Genomic DNA, 15,791 nt, shown 5'->3' on the forward strand with positions numbered 1-15,791 from the left:
CCTACTGTACTCCAGGTTTATAGAGTAGTTTACTGCAAACACACTATGTATAGTACAGTAATGACTGTATTGCATAACCTTACCTGGATGTAGTGGCGACAGAGTTCTTTGATGCGCTCGCTGTTTATTTCAAAATGAACTTTGTATAGTTGTTTCATTCAGACCAGTGTTTCCCCTATCGTTATATTAGGGGGGCGGCCCGCCCAACCAAACAACTGCTCTCTGTGTCGTGCACGGCAGAGTTTCACCCCGATGCACACACACACACACACACACACACACACACACACACTTGCGCGCACACAGGTGAGCACACTCTCACCAGCGGAGGCCTGGGTGTGTGTGTGGTTGTCTGACAGACACACACGCAATAATAAAAAGTCTGTAAGAAGCATCAGAGAATAAAGTAGTCTGCTTAGTTGACTTCGGACTTTTCTGGGCATGTCTCTCTCTCTGCCGTTACTCAGGGGATGAGCTGTTAGCATGCTGCTTTCAGGGGTACTCAGACAATGAGAGATGCATTCAGGTGCGCTCAGAAACGGGAGTTGCAGGAACAACTCGCAGGACCCCATCCCCCGCCCCCCCAGAGCTCTAAACCTAGGGGAAACACTGCAGACTCTAACCCTTTTCACACATACAGAAATCTCCTGAAAAACTCTGGAGATTTGGCTACCCGGAGGTTCTTTAGGCTATGTGTGAAAGCAAACAGCCGCATTTTTCGCGTGGACTTTACCTGGAGTTTCTCCGGCCAGACTCCTAGTATTTTATCCGCAGAAAGTCCGAGTGAGCTGATGTCTGAACGCATAAGCATATACTCCAGAGATTTCAATTTGAGCCAATAGAAAGAGAATGACGTTTATATACAGTTACTGCCTAAAGTGTCTGCACGCCACCACTACGATCTCCGTGCACGTAATTAAACGGCTGCATTATGTTTTCTGTTCGTCAGTATGTTGTTCTCCTCTCTGTTGTGGATGTTGTCATTCCATTGGATTACACATAGCATTGATATAAAGGCAAATATTCTCATTATAACATCGTGTAGCGGACTCTGTTGCTACGGCCGCTACTTCCACGTTGTTTATTTACGTCACGTCTCACCTCGGGAAATCCCCCGCCCCCCCCTCCCCTCTGACAGGGATAGCCCCCCGCTGTGAGGAGCATATGTGAACGGCTAGGTCGGGAGAATCTCAGGAGTTATCCTAAGACAACTCTGGACTGAATGTCCTTCAGTTTTATTTTATTGTCAGAAATCACCATGTTGACAATGGCAAGTTCCTGCTCTTCATTTAGGAGCTTCCGTCTTACCCCTGAGGGAGGTAGATGTTGAAAGAGACAAAACACAGTTACATATGAGAGACCGGAGGCATACAGTTCCTGTAATACATGGTAAATTGGTAAATTTACACTTTGCAGTAGGAGAAGCCTTGTAAAATATCCAACCTGTTGGCTTGTCGAAAAATCCGGACAATGGATGCCACTGTGTCCCGGCCAAGGGGCAACCTCCGGTCTCGAAAAATGAAGCCAATGCGGAAGTACAAAAAACTGCAGTTCCTCGAGGTTCCGCTTGAGGCTGGCTGCAGAAGCGCCGGAAGTGCCATAAGCCCACAGCCAAAAAAAGCCTGTTTTTACCACAGGAATTAACATGTTTACAGCCTGGTTCAAAAGACGAGATGTATCTGATAAGTTGACGGCCACCTCTCCTCCCACTGTGGGGGGGGGGGGAATTTTTTTTATAACTCGTCGGATTTGATTTTATTAAGGGAAACGGCTATGCCCATATAAGGGATGTGGCAGATTTGATTGACAGCTCTGCACGCTGCATCTGTCTGTCAGTTCAGCAGCAGGTCAGGAGGCTAGGTAGCAGCTTGATCCGTCTGATTTCTCGTCTTTTTTACTTCATTTGGAGAGTTTGTTTAACACATATCTGACAACATACATGGCTTGCTGTGCGGTTAACAGACCATCCAAGAAGTTGATGCTTCAGTTTTTTTTGGTAAGTGATATAGTAGTGTTATATTTACTGCATACTCATGTGTCGGTATTTATATTTACGGACCTAGCTTGTTTAGCGTTAGCTTGTAAACCAGTCGGCTAACTGTACTCAGTGTAGCCCATTATTTACGGTCAATGGTTTAGAAATGTTTGTTGTTGAAAATAATGAGTTTGTGTGATGTTAGAAGCTAAAGGTTCACCTCGGTGGTTAACCGCAGACTGTAAATATGGTTATCTGACGTTATGATGAATGTTATACTCCACGTAAATGTCGACATTAAAAAACAAACTTTGTGTAGTAATTATCCGTCAGTACTTAACATAAACTTAACTCAACTGAACCTAATATGCTGTGTAGGTTATAGAGGATGACATCAATGTTACATGGTTGACGTAGTGTCTTAAGATTTGTGCAAACTATTACCAAATTTTAAAAAATGAGTTCAGGGAATTTTAATATGGTTATTAATATAGTTCTTAATCGTTACAGATGCTCTTACAAAGAATATAGCAGTAGAAATATAAAATATAAATAACATATGGAATGAAAATAAGATATAAAGCAATAAGTACAAGAAATAGTTTGAAGAATACAGCCATGTACCGAGCTCATGTTAATAACAGATGAGCTACTGTATGTTCTGTACTAAAGCACAGAGAGTTGGGACCTGTTAATGATTTAAATAATTCAGGTTATATTTGTTTCATGTAAACATGAAGTAATAGCCACAATAAATTGCTTAATCTTTCCTCACACAAAGTCTGAGACAATTTGATGTGGAATATCATTGTGCAAGTGAGTGAGAGAGCTGAAAATAGCATGATTACAATAAGGTTTATCTTCTTAACTTTGACTAGATGTTGATTACCTGAATACTGTACCTTTGTTGTCTGGGTAGTACACTGTTGAATTTATAAATGTGCTCTTACACACAGATGAATACAGAAAAATAGATGAGAACAAAACAATGATTTAATGAATAACTGATATTTTGTCTCTTTCTTTGCCATCCTGAAGACCCTGCACTAAAAGTCCATGTTCTCCTGGATCCATGTCACATGCTAGAGCTTCTTCAGAATGACTTTTCAACAGTCGAAGTTCTGGTGAGAGAAGATGGCCAGCAGATAAGACAGCAGTACATCATCCACAGGCTTCAGAAGAAGGAGGAGGGTTTGCACCTTGCATCATGCTTCAGCTGTTCAAATAAAAATAGATCTCCTCCAAACAACTTGCAATCAAACCATTTTCTTCCCATTTAAAAACCCTTTGTCCAGTTTAGATGGGAGAAGTTGATATTATGTGATATTGATCTGGTAAGACTACATTTCTAAATCATTTTTAACTGAGTTTTTATTCACAAGTTATTGATCTTATTTACTCTCCATGTATCTTGATTTAAGAATGGGGCTGTGTTTAAGGGCAAATTTTGAAATACATTAGTATTTGGTCAAAAAAAATGTCAAAAGAATAAAAAGTTGTGTAAAAGTAGACTTACTAAGCTATTGAGTTTAGTATTAATGCACATTTTAGTCTTGTCAATTCAAATCTGAAATGTATACTCATGAGTAGACATAAAGGAGTGCATTTATATTGAAATATTTATTTAATCTGAAAAACCACATTCAAAAAGCCTGTTTTTACAGCAGAGATTAACATGTTTACAGCTTGGTACAAAACAAACAAATAGGTCTGATTAGCCCATGTCTCGATCGACACACACTGTACGGGGGTCGTTTGATTTGATGAAGGATAAGAGTTATTCACAATAAGGCGTGTAGCTGACCAGCTTGACAGGCGGGTGCGGTGTAACGATTTGTCAGGAGGCATAAAACACGCCTCAGCTCCAGCTTTCAGCCTGTGGGTGTCATCACTCAGGCCATCCGGGGGAGACCTCCCTCGCAGCGAGCTGTTGAAGAGAAGCAACCGAAGTCCACCCCAGAAGAACCAACAAATGCAGATGTTGTTGAGGCCCAGGTTTCTTCCTCTGTCTCTGCAGCTCTCTAGGCACCTCGACGGACAAGTCACCAGTAATCCACACTGTGTCTATAGGAGAAATACAAAGGTGTTCAATTAATGCCTCAGACAAGACAAAATGTACAGTTAACTACATGTGACAGCTCAGAGTGTTTTTTTGTTATTAGCCTTATCTGCAGGAATAATATTGAACAAGATAGCTGCAACTCATAATAATAGATGCCAGTCTTAAACACTATTTTTTCTAATACTTACAGTTTTTGGTGTGAAGCTGACACTGTCCACAGACTCCATGACTTCACAGGGTTCTATAGAAAACAAATGTCTTATGATAAATACTAAATAATTATTTTTAAATTGTCATGTTCGCATCGCTGTTGACATCAGTAAATATAAGACACAGACATTCCTCTTTTTGTCAGAACAGTAACATGGACTGTATGCTTTGTAATATTGATTTCTTCTGGATGTCTAACATATTTATTTACAGTCTATGGATAAAACTTTGCTAATGTATTTCTCTGCTAACACTGACAAAGTCTAACTTCTCTGACAAATAACTAATAACCATAATTGTATATTTAAAAAAGTGTAGTTTTAAGACTTTAATTAAATATTTGGGTTGAATATAATTCGTTTTAACTGTGTTGTAGAAAAGTTAAATGTTAACTTACTGTTTATAGAGTTTTCTCAGGACGAGCAGGAATAGGGGACGATAGCAGCCTAGCCGTTAGCTATGTTGTCAAGTGGACTGCTAACATCGCGCTGAATGGGCAGAGTTAAGTCCCGCCGGTCCCGCCTTACTGCTGTTGCTAGGTTGATCCAAAGTTAGGTTGAGACTGCAAATCCAATATGGATGCGGCCCTCGATTAGACTCATTTGCTGCCTATGTAACAGACGGGTCAGGGTTCGTCCAGAAATATTTACAGTCTATGGTCCCGGCTGAGATGTGTTCACCAGCCTCTCTGTATGATAGTCTGTGGTTTATGACATGCTCTATGATAGAAGCTCTTATTTCATCAGTTACCCTAGCTCTGGTCCTTCTTTGAACGCCACCACACATTCTAACTCCTCTTCCTCTACCTTGCCCTTGTCCCACTTCTCTCCCTTGTCCCACTCCTCTCCTTTGTCCTGGTACTCCTCTTCCTCTCCCTTGTCCTGGTTGTCTTCCTCTCCCTCGTGCAGGCATTTTTCTTACTTTCTTTGTGTTTCTATATACTTTTCCCTTCAGCCCAACGAGGTATTTGCATAACTTCAATCAGCTGTCACTTTTGTTTTCTTTGTATATAAATAACATGGTGCTCTCTTCCCCACATTGTGATGTACATTTTTATGCAGACGACACAATCCTGTATGCCACCAGCGCCTCTTGTCAATTAGCTATTTAAACTTTGCAGTCAGCTTTTGATGCCTTTCATATAGCTCTCATTAATCACAAGCATATCTTAAATTCTGATAAAACAAAATGTGTTTTATTTTCAAGGTCCTATGTGAACAATATTCCTATTGGTATTCACACACTTCAGGGTTCCCAAACTGAGAGGGTAGAATCCTATAAATACCTAGGGATTTGGCTGGACAATAGGCTCTCTTTCTGAAAATATTAGAATAAAAATAGGATTCTTATACAGAAACAAATCCTGCTTCTCCACTGCCAGTAGGAAAACCATTGTGCAATCTACAATTATGCCTGTTTTTGATTACGGTGACATTGTATACATGCATGCCTCTCCCACCGCCTTGAAACCCCTTGATGCTGTGTATCATTGCGCATTGAGGTCCGTGACTGGCTGCAAAGCTCTGACACATCACTGTACCTGGTTGGCCCTCTCTGGCTATGTGGAGGCACACCCATTGGCTCACATTTATTCATAAGTCCATTCTTGGTCTACTCCCCTCCTATCTATGCGCTCTAATTTCACACAACATCAGTAGCTATAGCCTACGCTCGTCTGACCTGTTATTGCTATGTGTACCTAAGGTCCACACAGAAATAGATAAGATGGCCTTTGGGTACTCCACCTCCTCTTCTTGGAACACACTACAGCAGGGCTATTCAATTGGCAGCCCTGGGGCCGGGTCCGGCCCGCAACGTCATTTTTAGTGGCCCTTTAAGAAGTCTTTACTCTTAAAAATGTATCACTGTATGTTTTATTCATTTTTAAATTGCCGACGTGTATGATATCCGTATTACCATGAGACAGAGGCACGGATTTTTTTCCCAATTTGTGTGTCTCACCCTGGTCTCACCTCATGGTGTCGCAATTATTCTTGTTTATCCATCTCCTGTTTTCGTTCCTTCTTGACGCATGCGCTGCTCTCATCACCACGGTCTCAATGCACTCATCAGCAGCACCAGAGATCCGGTTTTTGCTAGCGCCGTTCATAATGTCTCTTTCTACTTTAAAAAAATGAAAAGTGGACTCAGAAAACAGACAATTTAACACCGAATGGACAAAGAAGTATCTGTTTATTTCTGTTTCTATGAGGCCCATGTGTTTACTATGCAACAAGTGCGTATCGGTGTGCAAGGAATACAACTTGAGAAGACATTTTAAAATGGCCCATGCAAACTTTGACACGGTTTTCCCGCTGGGGTCTGATGCTCGCCACCAGAAGATATTGGGGCTGACTGCATGTTATGACCAAAGACGTCGCACACTTTTTCGGGCTCGTACCGAACAAGAGAGAGCTTCATCATCAGGTTGGTGGTTGTTTCTCCACAGCTGAGATCACTACATTGTTTGATCCACCAAAGTCTCCTGTGTGCTAAACTAAGCGGTGAGTTAAAAGAAACCATGGACAGTTTTCAGACAGTTGTTGATGGACATGTCATCACAATATAATGACTTGCTTACCCATAAACCCCATGGCTCAGCAAAGGAAACGCATTGAAACGTTTTTTTGAACTCAGAGAGGAGATACTGGTGTTTCTCCGTAATTCAAAGCAGAAAAAGACCAATACTTTTTTGTGTCTTATGGAGAACGAGGACTTTTGTGCTACTGTTTGCTTTTTTTGCGACATTTTCCATCACATGAACCAACTTAACACGGAGCTGCAAGGCAGGGATAAAACAGCGATTCAGCTTGTGGAGAGACTTAATGCTTTTCAGAGAAAGCTCTCTCTTTTTTCTGCTGATCTATGTCCAGGCAAAATGCTTAATTTCCCCACACTGTGTAAATCAGGCCTACCTATCACAGAGGCAATGACGAGATTTATAGATGCCTTGAAAATAAACTTTGCCTCAAGATTTGAACATTTCAGTATCCCCACAGAAGTAATGACATTTGTGAAGGACCCTTTCTGCGTGGATGTCGAGGGAGAGTTTGCATTTAATGCAAAGGAACTGGTCACCTCACTGGATGAGGCATCTTTGCAACTTGAACTGATTGACATTCAGTCATCTGATGACCTGCGCCAGTCATTCCAGCTGACAAGTTTTCAAAAGTTCTGGACTCATGCAGTGAGCAAGGAAAAATTCCCTCATTCAGGGAGTCTGGCGCTTTTCATCCTCACTATGTTTGGCTCAACTTACACATGTGAATCCTCATTCTCACACATGAATGCCATTAAGACTACTAACCGTGCATCACTCACTGCCCAGCATCTGCACCACTGTCTGCGCATTGCTCTGACAACCTACACTCCTGACTTCAGTGCTCTTGCTAAATCAAAAAAATGTCATTTCTCTCATTAAATGTTGGCTACATGATAAACAACAGTTGTAAGTTACACGTTTTGATATTTGCAGGTTGTTTGCACCAGTTTGAATATTACTGCTGAATCTTTTATATCAATAATGCAATATTATGCACTTAATGTGGCCACTGGTGTGGACAGATTTTTGATAAATGGTGCATTTTCAATACTGAAGGATTTTCCTTGTAAAAAAAACTCTGCTCTGTCATTGTTGGATTTCTATCCATAGTTAGCAACTGCTGGCTGAGCAGACTGTTCTAGGCAGCAGTATTGTTACTATTTAGGATTAAGTTTTGCAGGTTGTTTGTTACAATTTAAATGTTACTCAGGTGTCTTAATATTCACTTAATGTTATATTATGCACGTAATCTAGCCATAGATGTGGTATGGCTCACACGGACTGTTTATTAAGGTGTCTGATGATGCAATATTTGCCTTGATAGTTTGCACCTTTATTGTTATAATTGAGTGCACTTAAGCCCATCTTGTCTGTTAATGAAATGGCTAAATTTCTAAATGTCTGGTATTGCTCACTCGGACTATTGCTCACGTTATATGGCCATTTGAATGTAGACATGACTTTTTTTATGTTGTGTCATGATGCAATGCAATGTTGCTGTTGTGCATTTAAAAATACAGTATGCACTTTCTAATATGTTGTTGTTCCCAATGGTATTCAAAAAGCTTTAAATATGATTACCCATATTTCAAGCCTCAGGCCCCTCATTTGGTATCCATTTTTGGTATCTGGCCCTCAGTAAAAACTAATTCAATAGCCCTGCACTACAGGCTGACTTGCGGCGAAGTGATCTGGTCACTCTAGTGCAGGGGTGTCAAAGTTCTATTGGGTCGGGGGCCGGATTTGTTCAAATGAGACCTCAAGTGGGCCGGACTAATTTTGCAGACATCACTATAACTTGACACATGGATTTATAGGCTAATGTATGATTAGAAAAAAAGACAAAAAAAGGTACTTGTATAGAAAACTGCATGTTAACGCAGAAAATGTAGAAGTACTTTAAGCAGGGGTTAACTCTGTCATTGCAAACTGCATGTTGGCACATGGAAATATTTAAATGTACCACATTACAGAAGAAAACATCAATAATTATGTTTTGTTTGAGATTATTATTTTATGTTTTAATATTGCTGTTCAAGGTTATAGAAACTTTGACACAGGTTATTCTACCTGCCCTGGGATCAGTGCATTAGAGAGAGAGAGAGACTTTACATATGTGTGTGTCAGGCCACAGCACAGTTTACACTCGTTAAGGTTCATTACAGATTAAACCTGCTCACATGAATAAGTTATCACAAACACACAGAGTGTCTTTGATGCAAAGACCGAAGTCATCTTCATGTATTTTAGTGTTAGGCATTATAAAATGATAACATGTTTCCAAACGAACAGACTTGAATTTATCCTTCAGCGTTGCGCACTGCAGTCTGATCAGCTCCGTGTGGAGTGCACGTTTTTCAACTAAGTAAACTCAGTTAAACGACTTTTGATATGAGTCTGGCAGTCCGTTCTTCTACGTGTCCGCACTATCGTAATCTAACTCTGTCACTGACTTCATGCGCCATGAATCTGTGCCATCTCTGTGCGCAATTCGAGGAAGCATTTTAGCGCTGCTCCACGGTTAAACCCGCGGACCTCTGTATGCTCGGGCAGCTTGTGCGTGATATCGTATTTGGATAAGAATGAAATGTTCAGTAATAGTTATATTTTTACGGTCTGATGAAAGTTGGTGATAAAGTCGCAACAGCAGGCTACTGCATTTAGAAGTGATGTCGCGCTGAAACTTTTAGGTGACCAACAAAACATGTTCACCTATGGGTGACCTAAAAATGAACCATCTGTAATTAAAAATCAGTTAATATTCATTTTTACTGTTTTTACAATAACCAGAGGTAAAACTAGTCAGGAGATGCATCAGGCTCAACGCCGGTGACCGCAACCTACACTTCTGTCTGGATGTGTGGAGACGGTCTGGGCCATTACGCATGGCGGAGATGATTGTTTTTCATTTGCACGAGCTGCTCTTTGTGGCTAACTCCATAGGAAGCTTTGTTATTATCAGCCAAAACTTTTGTTTTTCATCATCGAAGACAGGAGAAACTGGAAAGAAGTGTGCATAGAACCGAAGACTGTCAGGATGCGCGCGCAGTGCAAAGGTGTGCCTGTCGTTAAGTCCCGTAGCTTTGATACAATTCTGGCAACTTGTGACCAAATAAAACTAAAGAAATATTGCTCCTTCGATCGCTCTTGAAAACCTGCATTCTGTGCATAACCAGGTTAAAATTATTATTATTATTATTTTATATTTGAAACTTCACCAAATCCTGATAAACATTGAAGAAATATTCGTTTTAACATGTTTAATGTGTGTTTTGTGGCTCACTGAAGTTCAACTGTTAATACCTGTACTGTCACTTTAAGAGGTCGCAGTGTGCGTGACGTCATGTGTTGTGCTTCTCTCAGTCCGCGCTAAGCTCACTGAGAGAAGATAAGGATAGTTTGCTCTGCTCATGGTTTAGCACTATTTCTTGTTATAGACAATGTAAAGTGCAGCAGTTTGAAATTGGAGGTTACTCTTTAAGTTGGTGAACATGCAGAAGAGTTGTGTTTTAAATGTAGACTTGTGAATGAACTTTATGAAGTTTATTAGCAGACACATGTTTCCAATTTCTTTTTGACTTGTGCAGGTATGTGCATTTTATGTGTGTTTTATATGTTCACTGTTTCTATAAATAATTATGCTGGTTGTAATTCATGTGCTGCAAATGCATTTAGCATTGAAATAATTTAATTTCATTTAGTGTTACATTTTATTTAAAGACATTAATGCTGTTTAAAACAGAATTTGACCTTTGTTAAAAATGCATTATTTGCATGTATGAATTAAAAAGCAGTCCGCGCTAAGCTGGAGACCCGCGTGTGTGAGAGAGACTGCATGTTACTGAGACTTTTGTATTTCTTTTTGACTTGTGCAGATGCAGCAGCCAGCACGGTTCACAATAAATGAGAAACCAGTAGCAGATCGTGGTCCGAGTACTTCTTTCAACGCAACACCAGAACACAACGCAGATATCACGACCAGTAACAGATGTGCATCCAGTGAAGTTTAGAACTTGAGCAGGACAGGCACACCCGTTACATGTGTCACCTCTCTCAGGTGTTCAGCCTGTTTGCTGATTAGCGTAATGCAGGAGCAGCTCGTGCGCTCGACTCGTCTTTTTTATGATACTCCCTGCTGAGAAGATAGTTCAAAGTGCCCCATTTAATTAATTTTCGTATCATGATATCAACTATTAAGTTGCTCATTATACATATTATTATATACGTATTTCGGGGGAAATACGTATTACAAATATTTAATTTATAAAAAATCTCAAAATATTTTTCAATACATTTCCTCCTCCTTCCCAAAATGTCTCGCGGGCCAGATGAAACCTGCTGTCGGGCCGGATCCGGCCAACGGGCCGGGCCGTATGTCTGACATCCCTGCTCTAGTGGCATTTAAAGGGATGCTGAAAGAGCACAAATTTAAATCAATTGGGAGTTGTCTATGTTAATAGCCCTGCTTAGGACACCTGACTTGACTTTAAATGTGTTTGTATGATGTTTTTGTGCGTATTGGCCATGCATCTACTTTGTGTTTTTGATGTCTGTTACTTCTTTCTTTTTTATTATTTTATTTGCCACTGATGTACCCAGGTCTCTCTTGAAAAAGAGATTACAAAATCTCAATGAGACTACCTGGTAAAATTAAAAAATAAAATTAAACAATCTACATGGTGCTAGTGATGACTTGGTGATATTACGGGTTTTCCACCAGGCTGCCAGAGGTGAGGAGATGGTGATGGTTGTGTGCTAGTCCTGTTCCTTAATTGATTGTGGTAGAAAGGAAAAGCCCCTTTTTGAAACAACGATTAACTTCAATTCATTTGTAGTTTGACTTTTATCCCCCAGTTACGGCTGCAACCTTCCTGGTGTTACAGTCTGAGTGAGTGACACGCCAGCTGCACACAAGTTGATGATTTTTCAGTGAAATTCATTGTCCTGGTCTTGTCTCATTCTTGTCCTGCCTTGGTCTTGATCTTATCTCGGTCTCTGAGCACTCTGGTCTCGGCTGGTCATGCTGGCTATCATGGGTTTTGTTCATTATTACCGACTATTGTAGAGAGACTAAAGCACAAAACAAGTTTACTGTCATTTGGGAATTTATATAAATTATGAAAAATGATATCGTTTGAAGTTCTGTGATCACTGATGGCACTCATCAAACATATTGAGGAGCTCAGTCTGAGTTTAAAAACAGTGTTTATGTCTCATCATGATGTGTTTTTACTCGTCCTTTGTAAAGTTATCATGGAGAAACTGCATTTCTTAATGTAGTCACTGGCTCCATGATGATGAAGTATCTTAAAACAGTTTGTGATAAAAGAAAAGTTATTTTAACAACTTTGAAAAAATTAAAAAAAGACAAAAAGTGTATTTCTCATTGATTTAATGAACAGATTTTTATTATCAGGAAACAATACACACACATATGAAGCAACAAGCTAATATTTATTCTTTAGAAACATGAAATAAAGAGAGAGAGAAAGGTGCAGAGTGAGAGCAGTATCACAGTAAAACCAGCAGCAGAGTCCCAGTGAGTCTTTACTGGGAACACTGGTCTCTACTCAGACTTTCTGTGACTCGAGCCTGGGCGCCCTGGGTGGCCTCACAGGTCACAGAGCCCACCTTCCTCCACTGGTCTGCAGAGAGCCTCAGGGTGCTGCTCCAGCTGTAGAGAGCGTCCTTCTCCAGCACCGCAGGGCTCCTGCTCTCCTCCCAGCTGCTGCTGCTGCTGCTGCTGCTGCCGTCCACCTTCCAGGCCAGACTCCAGCCTGAGGGGAAGCCCTTGTTGGCCAGGCACATGAGCGTGGCCTTCCCCTGCTCCAGCTCCTCATTGGAGGGGGGCAGCACCGTCAGGGTGGGACGCACATCACCTATAGGAGACACCAATCAGATTAGAGGACAGGGAGCACACAACTGTCAATCAACCACCAAACCCTATAGGACACCTTTAATGTCTGAGAGTTGATTTTCTTTTTTTAGGAGTTTCTGTCAGATGTTTCTTTCTGCTCCACCGGTCACTCACTCACACATTGTTTCACTTCCCTTTAAGAAGCCTCTCATGCACATCAGCACACAGAGAGAGAATCACACAGAACGACCTGAAATATATTTAAACTACATCTGAATCAAATCTAAAACATTACAAACATTCCCCATCAAAATGATCCAAAAACTTTGCAACACATTTTTAAAACAGTTTGTAGGTGAAAAAAAACCAAAACTAAAACAGAGAATCAACTGAACACAATCAAATGTTCTTCATGTGAATTCAAATCAGAAAAATGTCTAAATTAGACGCATAAAGAGATCAGAGATTACGTGCATTTTAAAACACCGTTCTTTATGTTTGTTTTGTTCGGTTCATTCAAACAACTGAATCAGATAAATACCTTAAAGAGTTGTCAGAAAATGAATCTCAGGAAAACATTTAAAACACTTCTCTTTGTTAAATATCAACCTGTTTATGTTTCAGTGTGACAGAAATCAAACTGTCCTGAGTGAACCTTCACGGTAAAGCAGGACCGATAAAAACACGATTTCATTAGAGTTAGAGTTTCACGATGACAAATAAACAGAGAGACAGCTGCTTTAACATTTTCAATAAATGTTAATGACAAATAAATTTCATTCAGTTGTTTCAGTCATTAAGGCGTCCATATCGATTGTTAGAAAAACCTCATGAATAGAACATTATTTAGCAGCTGTCTTTGAGGTTGTCAAATTGTGATTTATGTGGATCAAATATAAAAATCTGTATTTTAACATTAGGTTTAATATTCATACAGAAACTTACTTCCAACATCCAGTCTGGTTCCTCTACCAAAAGTCCACCACAGTGGTACAAAGTCATTGAGCGGCCGTACAAAAACCTCTCACTGTAGAGACACACGGCTCTCTGACTTTAACACACTGAACTCAAACTACCACAACGCCACATGTCACCTTACCATGAGAGTGAAAATCATCTATTTTCCAACAAATAAAAACTCTGGCTTCAAACATTTGACCTTCATTTAAATTCAGTCTGTGTTTCTGTTTTAAATTGAAATCCTTTAAAGTCAAATGTTGTCTTTATTCTGTCTAAAACAAGTGATTTAAAAGTTAAAGGTCAGTATTTTCTTTTCCTCCAGGCTTGAATATGAAGACAAAAGACACCAGAATAACTTACTGATTGAATAAAAAGATGAATATGTGACTTACTTCCAATATCCAGTCTGGTTCCTCCACCGAACGTGTACCACAGTGATACAAACTGATGGAGTCGTCGTACAAAAACCTCTCGCTGTAGAGACACACGGCTCTCTGACTCTGACACAAACACAGACACCTGAATGAGTCTCTGCCTGCAAGACCTCTGAGACCAAAAGAAAACAGAATTTAAAAAGATTAGAACAAATTAAAGAAAGTCTTTCTTTGAGATATTTAAATTATTTTTAAATCATTTTCTCAAGAATATTATTAATTATCGTGATTTATATCAGAATAAATGTTTCTAGAAGCGTGAACATGAAATCATATTAAATTTGTTTTGAAAGTTTTCTAATTAATTGTATAATTAATTGATTGATTGATAAATAGAGTAATGAGAGTGATCCCTGTTGGAGTCAATCAGAACATTTCCATAGAGAGCCACTTTGCATCAGCAGCACCATGCTCCAGTGCTCTGGGAGAGTTTATAGTCCTGACAGTTGAACACTGGATGACTGACAGCTGTCCTTCATCACAACAGAAATCCTCGTCCTCATCATCAAAAACATGACTTTGATCTGCGTCCTCATCTGGACTCTCCTCCTCTGCTGCTGCTTCACAGGTAAAGTCCAGAGAATCAAACTCCTCTCCTCTATGAACATCCGTCCCTCTGAAATGAAGCCCACTAAACCCTGATGCTGCTTTCTGTTTTTGTCTCTGTATCCTCAGAGTCCAGAGGACAGATCACAGTGACTCAGCCTGCAGCAGTGAGCTCTGCTCTGGGAGCCTCCGTCTCCATCTCATGTAGAACCAGTCAGAATGTTGATAGCAGTAGCTATTTGCAATGGTACCAACAGAAAGATGGAGGAACTCCTAAACTCCTCATTTACTATACGAGCAATCGAGCATCAGGGATTCCAGGTCGTTTTTCAGGCAGTGGATCAAACTCTGCCTTCACTCTGACCATCAATGGAGTCCAGACTGAAGATGCAGCAGTTTACTACTGTCAGAGTTATCACTATATCAACAGTCAGCACGTGTTCACACAGTGAAAAAGCGTCGTACAAAAACCTCCCTCAGTCAGACTGAACAGAAACTGAACTGACTGCTGCAGCTGGAAGTTTCTGCAGAGACTGACACACTTCACTGAGGACACACACACACACACACACACACACACAGACATTAACACACACACACACACACACACACACACACACACTGTGATTGTAACATCAAAGGTGGTCCAAATGTACCCCTACATACCCCTTAACAAATCTAAACTTTATCTAAAACTCTTAAAACATAGCCTCCAATGGAATGACTAACACACCCATGCACTGGTTTAGATCCTAACTCTCTGGTCGCGCTCAGTTTATTCAACTCAAAACTTTCAAATCCTGGGGCGCTGGTGGTGCAGTGGTTGGTGCGCGCGCCCCATGTGTGGGGGCTGTGGTCTTCTAGGCGGGCAGCCCAGGTTCGTGTCTGGCCTGTGGCTCCTTTCCCGCATGTTATTCCCCATTCTCTCTCCCTTATTTCCGACTCTATCCACTGTCCTATCTCTCAATTAAAGGCACAAAAAAGCCCAAAAATAAATCTTTAAAAAAAACTTCAAATCTCAGCCATTTCCAGTCACTAAAGGTGATCCTCAGAGTTCTGTCCTGGGACCTCTTCTGTTAATCATCTATCTCCTTTCTCTTGCCCATATCTTCTGTAAATATAACATCCAGTTCCATTGCTATTCGGATGACACCCAGCTCTACTTGTCCACCAAACCGACCTCCTGCCTCCCGCTTACTTCCCTG

General features: G+C 40.5%; 1 gene segment (V, D, J or C); it reads right to left on the bottom strand.

Annotated features, from left to right (window-relative positions):
- Nucleotides 1-12,164: 12,164 nt before the first annotated feature.
- On the bottom strand, nt 12,165-12,713 carry LOC132990939 (Ig kappa-b4 chain C region-like). The segment is given in 1 exon segment: nt 12,165-12,713. A coding segment is annotated over 1 exon segment (261 nt).
- Between the last annotated feature and the right edge of the window lie 3,078 nt (nt 12,714-15,791).

Source organism: Labrus mixtus, chromosome 16, assembly GCF_963584025.1.
Source record: "Labrus mixtus chromosome 16, fLabMix1.1, whole genome shotgun sequence".
In the NCBI taxonomy this organism is placed as follows: Eukaryota; Metazoa; Chordata; class Actinopteri; order Labriformes; family Labridae; genus Labrus; species Labrus mixtus.